Source organism: Protopterus annectens, chromosome 12.part0 (assembly GCF_019279795.1).
Source record: "Protopterus annectens isolate FY-2018-M chromosome 12.part0, PAN1.0, whole genome shotgun sequence".
NCBI lineage: Eukaryota > Metazoa > Chordata > Ceratodontiformes > Protopteridae > Protopterus > Protopterus annectens.
This window is the reverse complement of record NC_056746.1, coordinates 258829426-258855924: the sequence shown is the minus strand read 5'-3', so window position 1 is coordinate 258855924 and position 26499 is coordinate 258829426. Positions and strand designations below refer to the sequence as shown.

At 37.7% G+C, this 26499-nt stretch overlaps 1 protein-coding gene across 1 annotated transcript in view; it reads left to right on the top strand.

The window, feature by feature from the left end:
* The window catches only part of LOC122816492 (dynein axonemal assembly factor 8-like), a 3534829-nt gene that overhangs the window by 2263237 nt on the left and 1245093 nt on the right, over positions 1 to 26499 (top strand). Inside the window, exon 20 of the mRNA XM_044089323.1 lies at positions 9704 to 9898. Coding sequence (XP_043945258.1) covers positions 9704 to 9898 — 195 coding nt within the window. The remainder of the gene's footprint in view (positions 1 to 9703; positions 9899 to 26499) is intronic.

The following is a 26499-nucleotide window of genomic DNA, read 5'->3' as shown; positions in this document are numbered from 1 at the left end:
GCAGTATACCCTAGGTATATGAATAGATTAAAGATGATCATTAATACCTGGGGGAAATAATGCCCCCAAGTGTATAATCCAGTATTTCTCCTTACGTGTTAAAATATTCTCCCATCCTAGTTGGTGACTTCTATCGCCAACAACCCGATCTATAATGGTGAACCTGAATTTGGCCGTAGCATGCTTAGTTGTATGTTGGTAGAGCGCATTAGTTACTTTCTTATTTCTAATATTACTTCTGTGTTCCCCAATCCTAATTTTTAATGGACGGGAAGTTTTTCCTACATAAAAGGCAGAGCATTGACAGGTAGCAAGATATATGACCCAACTCGTGGAACAATTCCCAAAAAACTTTAAATCATATACCTTACTGGTATTGGCACTACTAAAAGATTTGGTTTTGTAAATTTCATTGCATGACATACAATGCCCACAAGGAAAAGTGCCAATCAATTCTTTACCCGTCATTGTTAATTGTTTGTATCTGGCACCTCCACTACCATGATGTTTATAATGTGAGAAAATTGAACCAAGAGTTTTGCCCCTTCTATAGGAAAATTGACAATGTGTCCCAAGAAGTTGTCTAAGAACCTCATTGCCCATCAAAATATTCCAATTCCTGTTCACAATTTCTCTGATTATCTGATGGTTTCTGCCATATGTGGTGACCAATCTTAGGACCATATCTCCTCTTTGGTTCTTCTGACGTTCCTGATATTCAAGAAGCTGGTCCCTAGTTAAATTGTCACACCCATATTTAGCAGATATAATATCAAACTCCGAATAGCCTCTATCAAGGAACCTCTTCACCAGATCCGTACTGGCTAGCTCATAATCCTCCTTACTGGAATTAATTCTTTTGATACGGTAGAACTGAGATTTAGGGATGTTCCGGACTGTGTGGCGGGGGTGCATACTTGAGGCATGTAGCAATGTGTTATATTCAGGATATTTTCTATATATTTTTGTGCCTAGTGTATTATCAGGCTTTCTAAACACATTGACATCTAAAAATTCAATAGTAGTTGTGTTACTATTGACCGTAAATTCAATGCCCCAAATATTGCTATTCAAGTAATCAACAAATTCTTTGAGATATTCCGTATCCGCCACACCATCCAACAATCATCAAGATATCTACGCCAGATATCCATTTCTACAATGTAAATGTTATGGGATGTATCATATATAAGATATTCCTCCAAATAGGCCATAAAAAGGTCTGCATATATAGGGGCAAATGATGCCCCCATTGCAGTGCCTTGTAACTGCCAATAACATTCACCTTGGAAAAAAAATATGTTTTTATTCAAAACATGTTCACACATACAAATCAAAAGTGTATTAAATCCAGGAGGATATAAGTTAGATTTTTCAAGCCAAAACTGAAGAGCTTGTAGACCAGCCCAATGTGGGATGCTGGTGTATAATGATTTTACATCTAATGTGCAGAGTAGCCAATCAGATTCAATCTCAGTTTCAGCTATAATTTGTAAAAATTGTGTAGTGTCCTTAATTCTAGCTCGCACATGGATCAACAATGGTTTCAGATGTTCTGTCAAAAAAGCTGAAAGTGGTTCAGTAAGTGAACCATGACCAGATACTATAGGTCGACCAGGTGGGGAGGTCAAAGATTTGTGTATTTTAGGAAGTAGATATAATATCTGTTTATTTGGGTCATGGACTGTCAAATGTTTGACTGTAATAGTGGATATAATGCCATTCTCTACTGCACTATCCAAGAAATCATCAATCTCTTTTTTAAAGGTAGGAGTAGGATCAATATCCATTTTCATATAGCATTTTTATCCGATAACTGTCGTAGTCCTTCCTGTATGTAATAATCCATATCCAAAACCACAACCGCCCCACCTTTGTCTGCCTTCAAAATCGCTATATCATTATTATTTTTCAATTCTTCCAGCACCTGCCTTTCAGTTTCATGAACATTATCTTTCACAATATTGAAACCATATGGTGGAAAATGTAGGTCCCTGAGTACAGCCTGTTGGAAAGCTGTAACATGCATATTGGCCGGGGGTTGAAATGTAGATTTTAAAAATCTGAACTCAGTAGATCTTTGAGCAATATTATTGACATTTTCAGAAAAGAATATCTTTAAGTTCAAACTACGGCAAAAATCCAAAACATCATTGGCTGTTTGATATTGATCACAAAAGAAGCCAGGTACAAACCCTAAGCCTTTATTAAGTATTGCTTCTTGTTCCAAAGTAAGCTCAGCCTTAGACAAATTCAGGACATTATGAAATACAGTGTCATCTATTTTAGAAATGCTTGAACTATTCCATCCATTGATTCCAAATCTGGACCTATTATGGTGTTTCCTCCCCCCTCGTCGTTTCTTCTTACCCCGAAAGGGGTAGGTATATTACTTCTTTTTTTGTGGGGTGAATGATCAGAAATGATGCCCTCACTATCAGTGGGAGAAGACTCATCCCCCGAGGTACTGGTATATATATTCTCTTTATTTTTTAGAATAGGTCTGGGTCGTTTTCTTGGTCTGGCACCGCCCCTACCCGTAGTCATATCCTTAAATCGGACTGACTTTTGTAGTTCAAAAGGGCATCCCCTAGCATAGTCATTGACATCCCGATTAAACCAGTACCTCGGGGGATGAGTCTTCTCCCACTGATAGTGAGGGCATCATTTCTGATCATTCACCCCACAAAAAAAGAAGTAATATACCTACCTTCGGGTGAAGAAACGACGAGGGGGGAGGAAACACCATAATAGGTCCAGATTTGGAATCAATGGATGGAATAGTTCAAGCATTTCTAAAATAGATGACACTGTATTTCATAATGTCCTGAATTTGTCTAAGGCTGAGCTTACTTTGGAACAAGAAGCAATACTTAATAAAGGCTTAGGGTTTGTACCTGGCTTCTTTTGTGATCAATATCAAACAGCCAATGATGTTTTGGATTTTTGCCGTAGTTTGAACTTAAAGATATTCTTTTCTGAAAATGTCAATAATATTGCTCAAAGATCTACTGAGTTCAGATTTTTAAAATCTACATTTCAACCCCCGGCCAATATGCATGTTACAGCTTTCCAACAGGCTGTACTCAAGGACCTACATTTTCCACCATATGGTTTCAATATTGTGAAAGATAATGTTCATGAAACTGAAAGGCAGGCGCTGGAAGAATTGAAAATTAATAATGATATAGCGATTTTGAAGGCAGACAAAGGTGGGGCGGTTGTGGTTTTGCATATGGATTATTACATACAGGAAGGACTACGACAGTTATCGGATAAAAAATGCTATATGAAAATGGATATTGATCCTACTCCTACCTTTAAAAAAGAGATTGATGATTTCTTGGATAGTGCAGTAGAGAATGGCATTATATCCACTATTACGGTCAAACATTTGACGGTCCATGACCAAAATAAACAGATATTATATCTACTTCCTAAAATACACAAATCTTTGACCTCCCCACCTGGTCGACCTATAGTATCTGGTCGTGGTTCACTTACTGAACCACTTTCAGCTTTTTTGACAGAACATCTGAAACCATTGTTGATCCATGTGCGAGCTAGAATTAAGGACACTACACAATTTTTACAAATCATAGCTGAAACTGAGATTGAATCTGATTGGCTACTCTGCACATTAGATGTAAAATCATTATACACCAGCATCCCACATTGGGCTGGTCTACAAGCTCTTCAGTTTTGGCTTGAAAAATCTAACTTATATCCTCCTGGATTTAATACACTTTTGATTTGTATGTGTGAACATGTTTTGAATAAAAACATAATTTTTTTTCCAAGGTGAATGTTATTGGCAGTTACAAGGCACTGCAATGGGGGCATCATTTGCCCCTATATATGCAGACCTTTTTATGGCCTATTTGGAGGAATATCTTATATATGATACATCCCATAACATTTACATTGTAGAAATGGATATCTGGCGTAGATATCTTGATGATTGTTGGATGGTGTGGCGGGCGGATATGGAATATCTCAAAGAATTTGTTGATTACTTGAATAGCAATATTTGGGGCATTGAATTTACGGTCAATAGTAACACGACTACTATTGAATTTTTAGATGTCAATGTGTTTAGAAAGCCTGATAATACACTAGGCACAAAAATATATAGAAAATATCCTGAATATAACACATTGCTACATGCCTCAAGTATGCACCCCCGCCACACAGTCCGGAACATCCCTAAATCTCAGTTCTACCGTATCAAAAGAATTAATTCCAGTAAGGAGGATTATGAGCTAGCCAGTACGGATCTGGTGAAGAGGTTCCTTGATAGAGGCTATTCGGAGTTTGATATTAGATCTGCTAAATATGGGTGTGACAATTTAACTAGGGACCAGCTTCTTGAATATCAGGAACGTCAGAAGAACCAAAGAGGAGATATGGTCCTAAGACTGGTCACCACATATGGCAGAAACCATCAGATAATCAGAGAAATTGTGAACAGGAATTGGAATATTTTGATGGGCAATGAGGTTCTTAGACAACTTCTTGGGACACATTGTCAATTTTCCTATAGAAGGGGCAAAACTCTTTCTCACATTATAAACATCATGGTAGTGGAGGTGCCAGATACAAACAATTAACAATGATGGGTAAAGAATTGATTGGCACTTTTCCTTGCGGGCATTGTATGTCATGCAATGAAATTTACAAAACCAAATCTTTTAGTAGTGCCAATACCAGTAAGGTATATGATTTAAAGTTTTTTGGGAATTGTTCCACGAGTTGGGTCATATATCTTGCTACCTGTCAATGCTCTGCCTTTTATGTAGGAAAAACTTCCCGTCCATTAAAAATTAGGATTGGGGAACACAGAAGTAATATTAGAAATAAGAAAGTAACTAATGCGCTCTACCAACATACAACTAAGCATGCTACGGCCAAATTCAGGTTCACCATTATAGATCGGGTTGTTGGCGATAGAAGTCACCAACTAGGGTGGGAGAATATTTTAACACGTAAGGAGAAATACTGGATTATACACTTGGGGGCATTATTTCCCCCAGGTATTAATGATCATCTTTAATCTATTCATATACCTAGGGTATACTGCTGACTAATGAGGGTCCATACGTACACATTATATATCATGTAGTGTTTATATTTATCCTAGAATATGTGCAGTTTTTTCTTAATTTGTTTAATGTTTTTTATTTTTATTTTCTGGTTGAATTTATTTTGTATTTTTGCACTTTTGAATGCATTTGTATAACCTTTTGGTGCTTAAGGTCTAATCAGACCACAATAGATGACTCTGATTGGTTAACATTGGACCAACAGATACTATTTATAGTATCATATGTTTTGTTGGCTCTCTCTCTCTTTTTTAATTTATATGCTCCACTGAAGAAGGGTAACCGAAACCGGTTTGGAGCTTGGGGATATCTTTATCCTATGTGAATTTGCTAATAAAACAATTTTGGGACATCATTTGCTGGCCGTTGTGTGTTCTTGTAGTTTGGTTGGCCGAGCAAAGCTCTACGTGAGAGGTTTGGTGTGGTGGTAAGTTAGATAAGTCAGGAGTAGGTAAGAGCAGAGATAAGTAAGGAGCCTGTGATGGAATAGGTAGTTGTAGACAGTAGTAGTAAAGGGTGAGGAGAGAGTATTAAGAGGAGGTCTGGGAGTTCAGAAATGTTAAGGTAAGGAAACAAGAGAACAGATGGTAAGCAGGAGGTGAAGGCTGGGATAAGGGTGCCATCTAGTGCCCGGGTCTTCTATTGCAGGTGAGTTTGAGAGGGAGCTAGCTGGTTATAGTACTGGGAGGGGGTGACTGCAAGTAAGAGGGGTTACTGCGAAGGTTAGGAGGTAAGTGGGTAATAGTGTAATTAAGCGAGGGAGGTAGAGACTGCTGGCTGTCCTGGCTTAAAGCGTGCTTTTGAACCCCTAAAGCTTTAGTACAATGGTTTACAATTTTACATTATATAGCGTGTTTACAGTAGGGGTCCGCCAGGGTGGCTTGTTTTTTCAGCAAGACCTGGTTTTAATTCAGTCAGGTACAGCTGATTCTATACAGCTGCTTAAGTGGTTATACAGGGCATTGGTGTACACCTCTGCGTAGGAGTCCATGTTATCTACATTTGAGGGAGCTTTAAAACTTCTTATACCACCAATTAGTAGGAGGTAATTTGTCTTTGAAAAATTCTTAAGCATTTTTGAGCTTGATTGGGTATCTGGTCTTATAATTACATTGAATGAAACTGATTTATGGTTTGATCATACCAGGAAGACATCACATGTGGGTGGGTGCATTACTCTCTCATGTTAGCTAATACTATGTCCAGGATATTTAAGTATCTTGTGGGTGTGCTGATTAAATGTTCCAGAGCATTTGCATTGATAAAGTTCCAGAAGCTCTGAGCCAGCATGTTTGTGGCCATGTGTGTTTCCCAGTCAGTAGTAGGTTAATGAAAATCACCCATGAGTAAGGTGTTATGCTGTATGGCAAGTGACTCCAGTAAGTCCAGTTATGCGGTATGCTTTTCCTGTTTCATGGTGGGGGGCCTATAGCTAACTATGATGTGGAAGGGGTTTTGCCTATAATTAATTGGATGTGGAGTAGCTCAAGAGAGTCATACTGTTTGACTAGTCTCAAGTTGTACTTATTTTTACTGAAGATGGATACACCTCCTCCTTTGGTTCTTTTAGCGCTCTTTGTGGTTTGAATGTATGGAAGGCATTGTAGTCCTGTATGGCTGGGGTGTTTTCCGTGCCTTTGAACCATGTCTTGGTGACTGCACAAATGTCAGCATCTTCTAAAGTGAGGAATGCTTCCAGGGAGTGGAGTTTCTTGTTTAGTCTCCTAGCATTAAGCAGCAGTACTTTCAGTTTATCTAGAGAGGATTTTGTTATGTTGGAAGGTTGATTATTTTGACAGCACCTGAAAGAGGTACGGTAAGTTTGGCTAATGCCTTTGCCAGTATCCAAAAGCGATGAGACAGATACAGACCATGTATGACAAAACAGTGTGGCCTGTTGACCATGTCTTCCCAGGCTAACACATATTGGATCCCTTTGGACCGACACCAGAAGCTAAGCCAATTGTTAAAGTCAATCATTTTTTGTTTGTATTGTGGCATCATCCTTGAAGAAAGTAGAATGCTGCTTAATGCTAGGCATATACCTGCCTGTGACACACTCTGAGAGCTCAGTCATGTCTCTCTTCGTATAGTCCATTGACGCATGTCTCAAGTTATTCACCCCCACATGGACTATGAAAGAGTCAGGGGTACTTATGTTTGAGTGCCTGAGTACTTGAGTGATTTGACAGATCCTGGCACCTGACAGGCAGCTAACCGTAGCACTGTCTTTATCCAGCCTGTTGAGGGGAACATCTCTCTCTATGTCTCACAATGGAGTATCACCTGTGACCAATACATTAAGTTTTGTGGTGTTATGCCTTATGGGCTTATTTGTTGAGGCACTGGTGTGTGCATTATTATGTTTTGTTTTTGCAGTGTTGTGTGTGTAAGTGGTTTCTGTTTGTGAGTCCTCTGATCCTTTGTTAAGCTACTAGTGAAAACCTCCACATATGTGGGTTTATGTGTTGTGTTCTTATTTAGTGTGAGAAGTGTGGATATGCTGGCAACCTGTTTGGCATTTGATTTGTCTTTATGTGAGAGTCTTGCCTCCAATTTTATAGGGTAACTACATCTCTCATGTAAAGTATTTGTTTGTTTCAGTAGTAAGTGGTTGTCAGAATACATGAGACAATTGCTACATTGCCTCAGGATGCCCATGTCTATCAGGCTGACCAGAGAGATGATATGAAACTGCCTGTCCAGGACAGCAGGCTCTTACTATATATTTTATTAGGGGAGGGAATTGGTTAATTAGACAAGACTGTGCTGGTAGTGCTGAGACTACAAGAGGGACCTTTACTTTGTGTAAGCTAAGGTGGAACAATAAGGCAACACTGCTCAGTGCCCAACTTAGTTGCTCCTAGAGCAGCAGAAAAGCTTGGAAGGGTTTCACTGACAGCTGTTTATGGAAAAAACTGAGCTTCTAGGCTTTTGCATCTATACAGGACACTGCTGACTGTCACTGCATGAAGAACAGCACCATGGAAACATGAGTCTTAAATATGAGCAAAGAGAAACAGGTTTTAAGCTAACTGCCAATCAGGAAAGCACACAATAAGCCTTCCACCAGCAATCTCCAACTCACACAGGTTAGCTCAGCACACTTCTGCTAGAAGGGTGCAGAAAACATCTTCTTAGTGTAGAATGACTGGTCTGGAGCCCAAGTCTAATAAGACCACATAAACTACCTATAACAGCCCTAGAACTTACAAATACAGTGTAATACAGTGCACTTAACTACTTAAAGGAGCAGCATACAGTACCGTTTTTTTAACTGCTAAAGTACAGTAACAGTATACAAGAGAAGTGCAAAAAGTACTTAGAGCACTTTTGTATGCTTCTCTGCTCAAATAGACCAGGTAAACACCTACTGCCACTAGATGAATAACCACAGTCTTTCTAATGTAAAAGCACAGTAAAGGAGTATCAGGAGTGAAATGATACCACAAACAAATAATACAAAATGCTACCACAAATAAACTTAAAGATACAGATACTGCAGTGCACTTTAAACACCTTATGAAAGAGCAATTATTCAGTAAAACTACTTTGCTTTGTATAAATGAGCCAAGGTCCACTTATTTGTACAGCATTTATAAAGGTACTAAAAGCAAGATAAGCCAATTAAATAAGCCATCCAGCCAGTAATAAAACTACATGCAGAAATCTCAAGTCTTTCCCCAACCTAAACAGACCAAGCTACCTCTCAGTGCACCAGATAGAAAATCCACTGACATCTTGATGTAAAAACAAGTGCTTGCTAGAATGTAAAAACACGCTGCTTTATGTAACAGCTAACTAGATAATGAATTCAGAACAAGTAAATCGGTAGAACAGACAATGAGAAGTAAAATGCACTTTTTCAATATAAGCACAAGGAAAATCAAATAAATAATTCAAGATAGCAGCTTAGAAAGGGAGGAGCTTATTAAACTCAGTTTACAGTAGGGGTGGACAGCTTAAAATCACTAAGTTTAAAAAGCAGATCAACAAAGGAGAGGGTGGGTGGGAAAAACTAGCACTAGTTTATGCAGGCTTGAAGAAAAAGACAAAGCCCCAGATATTCACTGTGTATTTAAGTATCAGTCAAGAAACAATTTAATGTATGAAAAAATGTGAAATGTGCTGCCTGAATAATTTGTCTAGCTCTCACATAGAACAAAAACACCAGGCCAAATAGATTTCTCAAAACAGAAAATAAAATGGAGCTGGTAAAACAGAAAGCAGCTATATCACTCACAGACAAAAAGATATAGGTTACTTTCCTCACTCAGCAGGGAATCACTAGCAGTGCTTTAGTTTATGCAGGCTTAAAATGTTTTCAATCGTAGTATTTCACTAGTATTTTAAAATACATGGGAAACAAGGAATGCCTGTGTAAGAGCGTGTTTCCATACTGTGTGAATATATTGTATGCATTCCTGTATATGTGCATATATGTATTTTTGGAGACAGAATTGGTTCAGCTGTAGGTCACAAGTTTAATGAAGATGAGTCGATGTTTGACACTGCATCTAGATTTTGAAAGTTATACTTTGTAAAATATTCAATCTAGTAGCCATTCAATAACATACTATTTCTTTATGATGTATTTTCAGGTGGAAATTTTAGCACAGTCCCTGACTCAGGGAACATTACTATAGACATCTTTTCAGCTCAGATCTACACTCCAAATCCAGAAATGGAACAAGTTGTGGTCCTTTCTTTTTCAGGAAGAGATAGTATGGAGCAAGCTGGAAACTTCCTGCAACAGATTATTCGCCCCATCACTAAGAAATCTCACCATGAAAGAGGTAGGAAGTAACTAACAAGTATTTTGTAAAACCTCAGCATGGAATACTTAATAGGAATTCCTAATCTTATCTTGAAAATGTGTTGTTCAGCAGATACCACAGGTAGAACTTCCTTCAAGCATCAAACTGCTTCCTTACCAGTCTGATAATGTCTTAAGGGAGGACTCTTTTGTTGTTATAACAGATGGCCTCCTCTTACCATTACAGTGATTCCAGTAGTCTTTTTTTTTTTACACAGTACCTATTTACCTGGTTTGTAGCATACTGTGTCCTATGACAGTGTCATGCTGACAATGTTTTTAAATGATTACCCTGCCCCATATTCAGTTATTTTTAATGATTGAAACCACCGAGTCATTAGTTAGTTTCCTGTTGCATCTCTTGTTCCAAGTTATTTTTATGACTGGAATAAAAATCTTGCTTCTAAAATATTAATCTTTTTTTTTCTTTCACTGTTAATTCCATTATCAGTATTAGTAACTGACATGGGATTGTAACTAATTGTCTATTAAGAAGTGTAAAGAAGCGTGAACATTTTTATTTTACCTTCTTATCATTTAATATTTTTTAAGCAAAGCCCAAAGCTATTTGATCTATTTCACTTTAAAAGAAGGCAGAAAAGGGTAGGCAGCTGATTTTATGGGTACCTTCTGCACTTTATATTACAAATAGAACAGAGGGCATCTCATTTGCAGGAGAAAAGAAAGTAGAGTTCCTAAACAGAATTTCTCACCTAAATCATAAGTCTCAGTGTGCCATAGACAGGATTGAGCAGTGCAACTGAGTAAAGCATAGAGAGGTTGGTACTACTACGGAAACTGCAGGTCACACAGTATGTGCAGGCTGTAAGAGGTTAGACAGTATGAGGCCCCACTGACTGGGCTCACATCAGCAACAGTGATGCAGAGTTCACAGTATATACAGGCTATGTTCTCTCAGATAAAGAAATACACCAAGACTAACTACACAGTTGGAGAGGTCTGGGCATGCAACATGGCTGGATATGCACTACATTGCATGGCACCCCCCCCCCCCCCCCCACACACACACACACACACTAGCTGTTAGCTAACCCAGAGGTATCCCCTCATCATTCATCAGGTCTTTCAAACTCACCAAACTTCACCCAGCTTTCTCTGACCCATGTTCTGGGCCAGTGAGGAGTAGGAGGCACCAGGAGACGCATCACATATCCTGCTGAAGATTATTTTGTTTATCCTCTAAATGACATTCCCTTGCCGTTTTGCACACATGCAGTGAGTGTGCTGGTGCATTGTCTCACCTGTGTGGTGGCTCATCCAGTGAATTTCCTCATTTGGGGAAAGAGCCCTCTTCACATCCCTGGCCTCCACTGTAGATCAGTCACAAGGTGAATCCATTTGTGCTCCCTCAACCAAGAATGGGCAAGCCCATCCTACCCTGTTAGCTCCTTGCATGGCACACTTCTATAGCAGTATGTATAGGGCACACAGCTTGAGCAAACTGTGCAGTATACTGAATGGCACACTTTTACACTGCTGTTCTGCACACAGGATGGACGTGCAGTGCAGCCACCTAAAGGGAAGTGGCAGGATCAGTTGGAGGAGGGAAATATTTAAGAAATGTTTTTAGCTGTTGGTGAGGCCTAAATACCGAAAGACCAGAAGCGCGAAATTCAAAATCCTGATGTTCGGAGATATTGAAATAGCATTTCTGGTGTTGCGGTTTGTTGATGGATAGGTGGAAGTTCAGGTAAGTATCTTTGTGTACGTGTGTTGGTTAGGGGCTATAGTGTGTGTCAGTGTGTGTTGTGACTGTGATGTGTGTGAGGGATTGTAAAATGTGTGGGTGTGAATTTCCCTTGTGTGTCTGAGCAATCTCGGAGTTGGTATATTTAAGTAGGGTGGGTTTGGGGGGGTGCTAGGGGGCTTCTGCTTAGCTGTAGTGTAGGATGATATGTTTGATTGTGGGGGGAAGTTGTGTGTATGTGTGTTGTACTTTTTTTTATTTTGAATTTTGCGCTACTGGTCTTAGTGTATATATATATATATATATATATGCATATATATATATATATATATATATATATATATATATCTATATATATATATATATATATATATATATATATATATATATATATATGTATATGTGTGTGTGTATGTATATATATATATATATATATATATATATATATGCATGTATGTGTATGTATATATATATATATATATATATATATATATATATATATATTTGTATGTTTTTGTGTATATATATATATGTATATATATATATATATATATATATATATATATATATATATATATATCAAATATAAAAATTATGTGAGAGTTCATGATAAGTGTCAGGGTATTGTACTTAAACACTCAGGTATTTGCATGAAAGTCCATTGCTACTGAAGGGATTTAATTGTAACTCAGCAGTTGAATTTGACCCTCAATACATTGTCCCCTTCAGGCAAGGTGTTTAAGTTATGGCATAATTCCATTGAAAAAAGGTTCCCCTCTCGAGAGAAATATATTTTACTTTTTACTTTTGATGTAGTATGATATAAAAGTAATTTCTTTTGGCTTTTCCCGGTTAGGGGTCGCCATGGCGGAACTCCGGTCCGCTAATGATTGCCAGTGGATTTTTACGGTGCCGAGTTCCCAGCCCAACGCCCAACCATTCACGCACGCTCCTACCTGCATGTCTTTATACGTCACTTGGCCATGGGGAGGACTGATGTACTTGCCCAAATATGTGTCATAAGTAGAACCTATGAACCTGTGAACAATTCAGTACAGATATATTCTGTTCATGTCATACATTCCTCATTCTAAGCAGAAGTCGAGTGAAATCCCTAATGGAAACAAAATATAATTCAACATAAAAGAATGTTGCTGTGAAATGACTGACCATATCTGTGTGTCTTTATGTAAGAATCTGTATTTCAGTCCTCTTTTGAGAAATCTTGATAAAATATTCACTGAATTATACTTGGCCTTCTTGTACAGTATTCTCCAAATGTTACCATGTTGTCATTAGAGGTTTAATTGCAGGTTACTGCAGAGTTTGACCTGTATAATGTTACCCTGTCAGTACAGAGAATACACACACACACACACACACACACACACACACACACACACACACACACACACACACACACACACACACACACACACACCTACTTTGAATGCAATGAAAACAATATGGAGATATTTTAACCATGTCATACATTCCCATTCTTAAATAAATCATATACCTCCAGTATTTAGTCTGAAACTTCTAGCCATTTATAGATTTATCAGGCATCTGTCACCATGGAATACATATCGTTTTGGGTGGGGACACTACAGCGGGACAGACAATTCAGGGTCAGTTCAGGGTAATGTGTTGTTTTATGATTCTTATTTTCATATAGGCATAATGGAAATAAGAAAAATACAGTAGGACCATGGTATTGAATGGAAAAGAAAAGTCCATCAACACTGGTAAACAGTAATCACTGAAATTTATTAAAAAGCAGTGGAATTGCCTTCATATATGACATATTGATAGTCTTCTTCAGACTAAATAAATGAATAACTAAAAAACGTGCAGTAGATTTTATAAGACAATTTATAAGATATTTCCTCCTTTCATTGATCTTCAAATCAGAAGACATATTGACACAGGTGAATCTGTTTGTCTGTTTGAGGATCCAGCAAAGACAAAGATCCCTAGATCTCTTCTCCACTCACAAACCTTTGTTTTTCTTCTTTATGCCCAAGATTTTTTGACTCAGGACTCTGCTACTTTTTCATCTGCATTCATTTCATTTAAGGTTTGATTTGCAGTCTCTTGTTTCACAAGAAAGCCTTCTTGCATAGCAGATTTCACCTTGTGTCCTGCTCGGTATTCCTCATTGGAATACTTATTTTTTGAAAAGTTATTCTGTCCTTTGAGACAACTCCTCTAGGAAATATTTTTCTGTCTTGGAACATCCTTTCAGTAGTGTTTATTTATTCTGCTATGAAAATATATCAGTTATATGCTCCTGTCAATTCCCATATAGAATTTTTCCCAAGAAAAGGATAACACTCAAAACTAAGCTTTTTTATGCCAGTAGTCACTGTTGGATCTGACCTGAATTAGTCTGTTAAACTAGCAGTCATTTTTTTTCTTGCAAATTCTGAGGTAAATATTTTCTGCATTTCATAGATGATTGCAGACAGCTCAGATTTTTTGTGGACAGAGCTAAATCTTTCTACAAAGTTAATCAGTTATTCATATTTTTTGGTAAGCCACAACTTGTTTGGAGAGTTACTAACATCACTTTTTCCAGATGGTTAGACATATACATTAATTTTTTTCCGTATTAAATATGAAATGCCATTATATGGAGCTCTAACAACTCATTCTGCTAAAGCTATTGCTTCTTCTGTTGATCTTTTGTAGCACCAGTGTTGATGCTATGTTTGCTTTTCATGATGATTTTGCTTCTGCATCATTGTCTTTCCTGGATGCCTTTACATAACATTGTTAGTTGGATTTCATTTCTAGGTATAGGTGTTCTTTTGGTTCTACCATCACTTGTGGTGTGTCCCATGATGGTGGCCCTCCCAGGAGAATTATTTAGAGACTCTATCCTGTGGGTGACATAAAATGGACCTCCTCTTACCAGATAAGAACTTTATAAGAGGTACTCATTGTTATTACATATGTGCACAACAAAAGTATATGCATTAGTTGCAGAAATGTTATGTGGATTCATGTCGAGTCTTCAAAGGTAATTTCGGTTAACAGAAAAAAAGAAGAATGTTTGTCGAAATTACCTTTGACAAACAATTCAACAGTTTTGTTTTTGCAGGAGACAAGCCCCCATGCACCCCCATGTGAAGGGACACCCCCAGACTTACATATACCAACACAGAGATTGCACAATAGTGGAGGGGAAAAAAAAAACAATTCCACTATTTGTGAAAGTAACTTCAGCAAACAGAACTCACTCATTCTGCATTTGCCAAAATTACTTTTGATAACATGACTTTCTCCCATGCTATGCATATATATATATATATATATATATATATATATATATATATATATATATAAAACACATGGAAAGTTGCAGAGAAGGTTATATACGAATGATGGCATGATAAGATTTAAATGAGAAATTGTATGCAAATGCTGCTTCTATGCTACTATAACAGGGTGTATTTTCTTCCTTTTGTGATTCAGATTTGCATTTTACTATGCAAGGGTGTGTTGTGCAGATACATTATAAAAAAGGGATGCAGCTATTCTATTCACAGCCACTTTGCCAGTGGCAGTGATACTTGATTTTGTTACTAGTATTGCTGTATCCCAATTAAAACTGCTTGCTTCCAAAGTACCACATCTTAGTGCACGGAATGGTGTTCAGCAGCTTTGGTAAGCAGATAAAGGCAAAGGGTGACTTCATTACGACTATTAGGAGCAAGATCTGCTTGATTGGTTTAGATGGACAAAGGCATTTCAGGGGCTTTGGTGAACTTATACGACCTACAAACTGGAAAGGGAGGAAAGTGTGGTGCCCCTTTTCTGTAGATACTAAGGTATGGTATGGCCCTGCCTATATTTGCCATTAAGACCTTTCAGAGACAGACTGGGGATATGTTGGATATCTCACAGGCTTCAGTCTCGAGAATACTGCAGCAGTTCCTCAATATACTCTTAGTCTGCATGGATGAGCTTGTGTGTTTTTAGTAACACCACGAGACAGATCCACTGCCATAAGTACCTTTTACAGAATGACATGCTTCCCCTGAGGTACTTTATGCAATAGATTACACTGATGTGGTTGTCAAGGCCCTGTCTGGGTCACAGGGGAGAGGTACCTTAATAAAAATGCTTACCATTCCTTCACGTGCCAGGAAGTGTGTGTGTGTGTGTGTGATCCACATGGCTGTATAACCAAAATTTCATTCCAGCATCCTGGCAGTACCAGTGATTCCTACATGTGGCACACAAGTTCACTGTACTTGCCACTTTCTGAATGGCAAGATAGTACATGGACACCTAGTAGGCAAGTGTATCCTCAATACCTTTGTTCCCTCAAAGCTTAACCATGGCTAGTGACATCAGTCCTTAACCAATAAGGAGCTGCAGAGGACCACCTTAATACCATCTTATCCCAGACACAAATAGTCATTGATGAGTGCTTGGTCTTCTGCTGAAAGCCCATTTTAACTGCCCAGATGAGTTGGGGGGGCTTTATTATGACCCTGCTACGGCTTGCATAATGCTTATGTCTTGTTGTATTTTTCACAGCATGACTCTGCATTGGTCTGGTGCATAACTACCACAACCATTGACTGAGCATGGTACTGCAGCTCCCTTTATTTGTTCCACAAGTGAAAGTAGTGATGGTGGCCAGCCAACAGCAGCAGCATGCCACTCTCTCAGGTTGGCTTGTGTACAGTTCACACCAACACAGTTGATGTGGTGGAATGTAGTCCACTTATATGGGCCATGACATTAACTACACAAGAGTGTAAAGTAACAAAGGTAATACTTGGTGCCCACAGTTTTACCTGTGGACTATGCTTAGTACTACATGGTTAACTCACACAGTGCATCAGATATTCTTCCACCCACCATATAGAATGTAAAGTTAGTGTGGTCACAACCATCATTGTTTGCACAGTTGTCAGTGGGCTGAGAAACAAGTGCTAGGCATATAGTGGGTGTTGGAAAAGTGGCTAGGGATGTGAAGCAGTGTATACAACTGGACAATATTTTTTCTCTGTAGCTGCAGGCTTAATACGTAAGGTTGTGATGATGATGTGAGTAAGTTAATATGAACTGGGATTCTGATGCTATTGCTTTTTCTGTCTGTATTTTTTTTTAATGCCACAATTTTTCCATGTCTTAACTTTCTCATTCTCTCTCTCTCTTTCCCTCTCTACTGCTGATGTTTTTATTTCTTATCACAGATATCATGCACTGGGTTACATTTGCTTCAAGTGGTTTGTTGCTTGGTGTATTTTCTCCTGCCATTTTGGGGGGCTGTTTTTTTTTTTCTTTTTTAATTTCTCCAAGACATTTGGGTTTCTAATACCATGACGAGAATGAACACTATTATTAAATGAAGGTATGATTAAAGTTCATGAAATTAGTATTATTTCATTCTTTGATGTTAGCCAAAAGTACTCTTCACAGCACCTGCAGTGTGCCCAGAATAGATTCCTTCTGCAATTCATGTGGAATTACACGTATCAGTAACATATTTAACTATGGCTGTACATTCTTTTTTATGAGACCCATTGCTCCTACTGCTTTTGGAACTCTCTGAGTGTCCTCCTTCCACATTGCCCTCGTTTCTGCCTGCAAATCTTGGTATTTTATGACTTTGTGTCTCTCTGTATGTAAGACACTGTAGCAATTTCAAAGATCAGTGCTACTTTTGTCTTTTTTTCTTGTACTAGTATATTTGGTTTTCTCGCATCTAGCTTTGAATTGTTGGTAGTGGGTGATCCTATGTGATATAAACCTCATCATATTCTGTAATGCTATGTAGTTCGTGTTTCCAATGCTTCCTCATCTACTTCAGTATTAAAATGTTTGCACAGTCCCTAATGCAACAGTCTTGCCACATTATTGTGGCTTTCAGTATACAGGCCCTCTGCCATTAGTGTAACACACCCAGAAATAAGATGTGCAACTGTTTCCAATCTTATTTTATAAAACCTGCATTGGTCGATTTCTCCGACATGGACTTTGTAAACGAATGTGTAAGTAGCCCACTATCCTGGGCCGCCAATATGAATCTTTGTCTTTTAGTTTAAATTCACCTCTCCTTAAATATTCTGGTATTAGATCGTGAAGTACCTCTCAACCTCTTATTGCAAGAAATCTAGACAAAGTTCCTGCACCTACGTGTACAACTAGCACACATAACCCACATTTGTCAAGTTACTCAGACATCCACCCTAGCTTATTCACAGCTAATACCTCTATACTATGCAAAGTGAAAATTCTACATCTCCAAAGACACTCCCTTTATCATACCACCAGCAGCAACTACACAATTTTTAGGAAAAAACTGAGCAGTATAACCTACATAATTTGCCAAAGCACTATTTCCCAGTGTGATGATGTACAACCCAGCCCCCCTCAGCTCCAGCAAACCTAGCAAATCTCTTATGCCATCAAGCATAACTCTCCAAAGCCTTAGAAACAAGATACCTGAACTCCATGCGTGGATTTCTAAGTACAACCCAGATATTATAGCAGCTATCGAAACCTGGTTGAAATCGTATATAAAAGACATTGAATTTCTCCCTCCAAGCTACTCATGCCTGAGAGTCGATTGACCCAACAAGAGAGGAGGAGGAGTAGCAATACTCTTCCCTAGCAATTACACATTAATTCCTTACTCAAAACCAACACCCTTCTCCCCAGCCAAAGTACTAATCTCTATATTAAAACTTAACCATAAAAACATTTGCACAATTGCTCCTTATATTCCTCCAGGAAACAACATACTTGCCTGGACTTCCCAAAATATAGATAATGAAACCATCATTCTAGGTGATGTAAATATCAATTGGCTAGATATAGGCCACAACAACCCCTCAGAAAAACATAAATCTTTACAACTTCTCCCAACTAATTGAAGACATCACCAGACCTCACAAAAATTACAACTGGGGCTCCACAATAGACTGGATATTAGTGTCCCACCCTTTTAATGTCATCAGTGCAAGCATATTACCTAATACCATTAGTGACCACCACCCAGCATATATCATACGTAAAACTACTCCAACCACAGGCCAACACCAATACAAATCTACCAGAAATTTTACTAAGTTCCAATCATCCATATTTAATGAAACCTTAGCTAAAGTAAACTGGAAACCCCCCAAATCCCTGCCACTTAATGAGGCTGTTGAATTCTTTAACTCAACATTTCTAGACATCCTAAATAGGCAAGCACCCACCCGCCAAATACAAATTAAACATAACCATGCATGCTGGCTCTCAAAATCCACCAAAGAAGTAATGTCCACAAGGGATAAAATTTGGAAATCATGGCAGAAAAACAAAGACCCCTCAACTCTACTACATTACAAACAACTCCGTAACCAGGCAAAACGTCTAATAACCACTGATAAAAAAGACCACTACTTCCACCTACAAAGCCACCATAACAATAATCCCCCAAAATTTTGGTCCTCCATCAGCCAACTGTTACACCCAGGCTGTCAAAGCAATCCATCTCTTGACCCACAACCTCCCCCCCCCATTGAACTTGCTACCCTCTTCATTAAGACCATAGCTAACCTAACCGCCACCTTTCCTACAGTAAACAGCACCACCACCAAGACAGCTGATGACCAAATCATCTCAGAAAACAAGTCTACCCTTAACCCTAACCTAAAATTCTCCCCCATACCCACCAGCAGAATAAAAAATATTTTACTTAAGATAAAACCCTGTACTCTGGCCCCTGACAATCTACCCCCACACTTCCTGCAGCTAGTAGCAAACTCTATAGCTTATCCCATCAGCATACTCATTAACAGATCAATAAAAGAATCCCTTGTCCCAGACATCTGGAAAAAAAGCATTCATTCTCCCCTTACACAAAGGTGGCACCAACACAGACACCGCAAACTTTCGACCCATAGCAATTCTCTCACCCCTCTCCAAAATACCGGAAAAATGCATCCATGCCCAACTCCTCAACCACCTGCATGAAGATCATATTTTATCACCCACTCAGCATGGTTTCAGACCAGGACACAGCTCCACTACCGCCCTCCTAGCCTTCCTTGATATAGTTAACCGGGCACGGGATTCTGGTAAAATAATTGTTTCACTTTTCCTTGACCTCTCCAAAGCTTTTGATACCATTTCCCACACTATCCTCCTCTCTAAACTATCCACCCTCCACATTTCTCCCCCTACCCTACAATGGTTCAACAGCTATTTCTCCAGTAGGCAGCAATCCACCAAATGGCAACAATCTTACTCTCCCTTCCTCATTACTTCCACAGGGGTACCACAAGGCTCCATACTTGGTCCTCTTATATTTAGCATCTTTATTAACAACTTTCACACCACTCTCCCACAATGCTCAGTAATCCAGTATGCTGATGACTCTTCAGTAAAATGCAAATTCCAGCTATGAACTCCAGCAAATTACCCAGAATGCCCTCTCATCTACTGAATCTTGGATGCTTAACAATCATCTTGTCCTAAGTCCAAAAAAAACAAAACTAGTAATTTTTACTCCTAGGAAAACCACTCCATTTGATAAAAAAACTCTTCACTATACAAGCCCAAGACAATACCACTGTAGAAGTTGTCCCACACACTAAATTACTAGGCATTATTATAGATGAAAACTTTAACTTTGACTTACACATAAACAATAACATCAAAAAACACGCCAAAAGCTTGGCATGCTATACAGGCACCAACACTTTCTTAGCCTCTCTACTAGACAAACCCTTGCAACTACCTTTTTATTACCCTCTCTCTTTTATGGTGCCCCTCTCCTCACCAATATCCAAAATTCTACAAAATCCAAACTTGCTATGTTTTACAACAGAATAGCAAAATTTGCCACCAAGGCCAAATTCTCATCCTACCACTGTAAGTCACTGAAACAATTAGGGTGGCTGTAACTCCCCCACCATCTGTCATTCACCCAACTAACTACTGTCAACAAAACTATCTACAGACCCGCAGGCTGTCCTGCTCTCTCAACTCATACCATTCCAGCAGGCATCTAAGATATGAAAATCATCTACTTCTAAAAGTAGATAAGTCCAGCTTACCTGCTGGTCAACTCCTCTATTCCTTCACTGTCGCTAAACTATGGAACTCACTTCCACCTTCTATAAGAAACACAGGCAGCACCACCACCTTCAAACAAATACTGAAAAATCATCTCAACTCTTCCTGGCTATGTTCCTTCTCTATAACCTAACCTCTTCACTCTCCTTATATGATTACTAAACTCCTATGTCTTTTGCTACTAGTGACTGATGATACTTTCTCCATATTTATTTTTATCTTCACTTATTGATACTGGTACAATAATACTGATTAATATATCTCTGTTTATACTACTCTGAATTCATTGATTTCTGCTTTAATGTATATTTTCTGTATATATTACTGTAATCAAACAAACTAGATTCCTGCTTTTATGTATATATTCTGTATATGTTACTGTATTTACTCTCTGTAACACTGTTTCTACTTCTGTACTAATTAATATTTACATTTTTCTGTATCTCGTTGGAGCTTTTCTTCCCAGGCCTCCACTGAAAATGGGCTCTTTTAGGCCCAGTGGACTTTCCTGGAAAACAAATGCAATAAATAAATAAATAAAATGGGGGACAAATTCCCAAAAATAGGGACATATTTTAAATATTGCTCTTATAAACTTTGAAAGTTGCTAAGATAACAGGGTTTATTTTAACATACATTTTCTGAAGTATTTGAAGTCTGAAAGTCAAATGTATGTCATTATTTAGAGACCTCAGTCCTCAGATGATCCCTGTAATTTGCCAGAAAATCACAAATTTTATGAGGAACAGACCAAAACATGAGTGAAAAATCTGGACATTCTGAGAAAATCTGGACAGTTGAGAGGTATGGGTCCTAATCGGCATGAGGTTGTTCCAGGAGTTTTCTGTATTTGCAAATGTGATCCTTCACTGTATATGCTTTCTTTTTTTTTTTGGCACATTTAGTTGCTGCCTGATTTGTATCTACTTTTGGTTTGATTTCCATTCCAGCTTGACACAGATATGCTTCTGCTAAACTAAGTAGGGAAGTCCTCTTAGACTTGTTATCCTCATGTTTTAAAACTTTCATTATGTTTGGAGCTTGTGTGGTCATCAGATATGCATACATATCTATACATGTAATCAATTTTGCGGAGGCCCATACTTCCTTTAGAATGAGGAATATATAATCTTGGTATACACTGATTTTTATAAATCGTTTGATAAGCATGAAGCATATTTCTTGTTATCCTGTCATACTGATCCAGTACCTTTCAGTGCCAGTCAGTCATCCCAAAATGTTAGAACAGGAAGAACAAATTGGTTTATAGCTTGGACTTTGTTCCTATATGTCAGGGTGGTTTTCAGTATTAATTTTAGTCTTCTAAAATAGTTCTAAGTTTTCTTCACATTTGTTCATGTTTTATTGCTAATACTTCATCATTTCTCAGATATGTAAACACACATGCCTCTTGCTCAAGTTCTTTAAAATCACATTCCTGTCCTAGACTTATATTTTGTTAGTGTTGCAGCTTTTCTGCTTTAGAGGTTGATTTGTGCATTTATCAAGACCAAGTGAGATTCTTGTATCATTTGCGAAAGCTTTGACCACCTGCAGTTGTGCTTTCATTTCCTCGTGTGATGAACTACACAGTTTTAAATTATCCACAAAAAGAAGATAAGAAGTCTTTACAATTTGTTTTCTGGGAGCGAAATTGTAGCCATGATCTAATCTGTTAAGTAGACAGCTTAATGGGTTAAGGGCCAGACAAAGAGCAGCAGGTTCAGTCATCCTGGAATATCCCCCTTTGAATTTTTATCCCTGGGAAAATAATTTGTATTTTATCATGGCTTACCTGGAAAGTGGTTTGCTATTGTTTCATGGTCACTGTAATGCAATCGATCAATGTAGGGTGTATTTTATACATTTGTAAGCACTCTTTAACCCATGCATGTGGGATGCTGTCATATGCTTTTTTGTAGTTTATCCATGTCATATTTAGATTCTTCACCTTTTTAAAGTTCTGCATTATGACTTTAACAGCAAATGATCCTTTGTTCCATATGATTTTCTTTTGTTATACTTTTTTGTATTGCTGTGATTCAGTTTTCTTCTAAATGACTGTAGTATCGGCATCAATTCCAGTGTACACTTTGTACATTGTTGGAAGGCGAGCTATTGGTCGATAGTTTTTAGGATGTCTTGCACATCTTTTTTAAACAAGAAACATCTTTATTAAATTATCACGTATGACATAGACAATCTTAAATTTATATAAATGAAAATAAACCATACTGATACATTTTCATTTGTAAACATTATACATTACAAACAAGCTGACACAACTGTAGCTGCAAACATTATACATCACTTATAATATATCACTGTCAATCAAACATTGCATAACTTATTCAGGTCCTGCCTTCTTTTAAACCTTGTTCCTCCTCTGCTTATATTGATCCTGCATTTCCCATTTTTATGTAATTTGCTCCAACCCTTTTCTAAAGATCCCAATTACAGTTGTTTTATCTCTGTTACTATCTTTTCTACTTCTAGTAAAGTTGGATTAGACTTTGATTTCGATTTTGATTTTTTAGACCATTTTCTAGTAATTGCTTTTTTTGGCAGCCACCATAATTAGACTCAGCAAGGCCTTACTATGGCTTGGCAATTTGGATTCTGTATCATTGCTCAGAAATCATTTCCTTAGTTACATCAATTTGTTCACCAAGTATCTCCGACAGCGCAGTCTGCAAGGAATCTTTAAAGTCTGCCAGCTCATTACATTTCCAGAAAATATGTTCCCAGTTACCTCTTTCTTCCCCATTACACCTCTAATATTTGCTGTCTACCCAAGGAAAAATTATTTGGAGTCTGCTTGGGTTATAAAAATACCTATGTAAACACTTCCAGGCAAAAATTCTAAATCTTCTAGACTTGCATATTTGGGAGGCATACATATATTTCTCTACTGTTTCTTTGTGAATTGCTTATATAGTCTGTCTTCTCAATCCTTTCTAATCTCCTCTGATTGATTCTTATAGTTATCATGCAATATTTTATACACTGTACTGATTATTCCTTTCTTAACAGCAATTTCTATTCTAGATTCCACTAAAAACTCTATCAGTGCTGGTCTTTCATTTAGGACCCCCCCCCATTTATTTGTCTTTGCCTATACTCTGATATTAGTACTTGGTAGGGAAGGCAATCTCTAGCCTGAAGTCCAAATAAGTTATTGGTGTCTTCCCATTCTGTTAACATTCCATCTTTAGTTATTTGCTCCCAATACATTGATTCCTTTGCTAGTTTTCTCCAACAAATTCCAGCCCCCTCTTGCCTATTGCCTGTATCAGTAATTGCAGTCACCCCCATTGGCAGAATCTCCTTTCTCCATTCCCTTGTTGGCTTAGTTCTTATAATATTTTCTGCTACTTTATGAATATAATATTCTGTATGATTATTGTTATTCCCCTTAAAGGTCTCTCCTTGTTTCTTGAGCTTTCCCCCTGTTTCATCATCATCTCTTTCCACTTTGAATTATAGTTTTCTGCTTGTGCTATGTATGGGAGCCTCAATAGTGTTGCTCTGAAATACCCCTTCAAATTGTGCAATCCCAATCTGCCTTGTTCTATTGGAAGAGTTAGCTTATCCCACTTGACTCTTGCCAGCTTCCCCTCCCAGATAAAATCTTTCAGCTCTTTATTAATTGCTATCCACAACTTTTCCTCTGGTTGATAAAAATTTGCCTGACCTGTGTATAAGACTATAAAGGGTCTAAAAACATTTTAACTGCTTGCATCTTACTATCAACATCCATATAACAGAGTTTTCATTTTCTCAAGTTTGTGTATTATGTATTGTTTAGTCTCTTCCCACAAATCTTTAGCTGCCACACCGGAATCATTTTTTATCCATACTCTAAATACTTCATTTTATCATGTTTCCATAAATGGATATTGCAGAACCAATCTGTGTATGGGTACATAATTTATTGCTATTGCCTTTGTTTTAGCTTCATTAATTTTGTTTCCGGAAAAGATTTGAAATGTCTCTAAATATTCCACAACACTGTAATGTCCCTTTCTGGTTTTGTCTGGTATAAAATAGTATCATCTACAAATAGAGCCAGCTTTTTTTGACTACCATACCAATTATATCCTTAAATTTCTTATTTTCTTTACCACTGGTTCTAAATATAATGCAAATAACAAGAGTGAGAGAGGAAACCCCTGCCTAGTTCTGCTGCTGAAACAAATTATCAGAAAGGACTCTACCCACTTAAATTTTTGCCACCAATCCCTGATATATCCTCCAAATAGGCCTTATAATTTTATCAGGGAATACAAACACTTCCATTGCCCTGCTCATAAAGTCCCAGCTTACTCTGTCAAATGTTTTCTCAGTATCAAGACCCACCGACAAGAGTGGTATTTTCTTACATTCTGCTTTCCTCTACATCATCACAATTCTGTTAATGTTTTCAAATGTTTGCTTCCCCTCCACAAAACCACATTGAGCCATATCTGTCAGTGTTAGCATCACTTTTGCCATTCTTTTAGCCATTTCAGACATAAACACTTTATTATCAGGGTTTAGTATTGAAATGGGCCTGTATGAAGCTCGATCTAACGGATCTTTACCCTCTTTAGTATTACAGCTATCACTGCTTTCTTCCAGATGTTGGTACTTCTCCTCTTAAAATAATGTTAAATAAAATCTTCTAGGTCTTTATCAGTTTTTTCCCTCCTAGCTTCCAAATTTCACAGGAATATCCTGTATTCCTGGGAACTTTCCTGTAGATTGGTTATGCATCACCATTTTTATCTTATCTCCTCCTATCCTGTTAGTAATTTATCCTCCCCACCTCTAACCTTGGCATATTTAATTCTTCCATAAATATTTCCATGTGTACCTTTTCTTTATTTCTGTGCTTTATAGAGACTTCATTGAAGTTCCAAAAATTTCTAATACTTCTACTGGATCCCTTGTTATCTTCTTAGTTATAGGCTCCCTAAGCTTGTTGACAGCCCTTTCTACTCTCTGTTGTCTGAGTCATTGTGCTAAAAGTTTGTGTGATCTAGAGGTATTATAAAAAAAAACAGTTGCTTAACAGCAATTTTTCTAAAGTCAAGCATATTATCGAGGTAATCCCTTATTTTTTGTTTAGCATTCTACAGTTGCTCTTTTCTTGTTCTGTGAGATTCCCCCTATTTTTCAATACCAAACTCCTACTACTGAATTCACATCTTCCATGCCAAATGTTTTCATACATTTCTTTAAGAATCTACCCTCCTTTGTTATGTTTTCCCCTTCTAGGCCCCCCAGACACATCTTCACTGTTGCAAACCAAATTCCAGTCCTCACCTCTCCTTGCTGAAATCTGATTATTTCTTCCAGAATTTTCTTAAGCTTCATTGTAACAGTTTCTTTTGAAATATAAATACATGTCAGTGTAATCCTCCTCCTTGTCAATAGCCCCTTAGTACTACACATCTACCATTATTGTCTTTTTTATCCTGTTCTGTCACTATTGAAGCTCCACTTGCAATGAATATAAGTATTCCTGTCTTCCTTTGCCCCAGGTATTCAGCTGAATAACCATCCTGAAAACCTTTCTTTATCAAATTCACATATTCAGTACTTTCCAAGTGTGTCTCTTGTAGCATAGCTAGTGTACTCTACATGTTTAAATATAGTTCACTATGCTTTCTTTTTTGCATTTATCTGTGAGACCATTAATGTTTAAAGATATTACAGAAAACATCATATTCTTGAAAAAGTGTTATTCCCACATTTTATGTATACATTTTTTGTTAAATATCTAATTCCAGCTTTTGTGT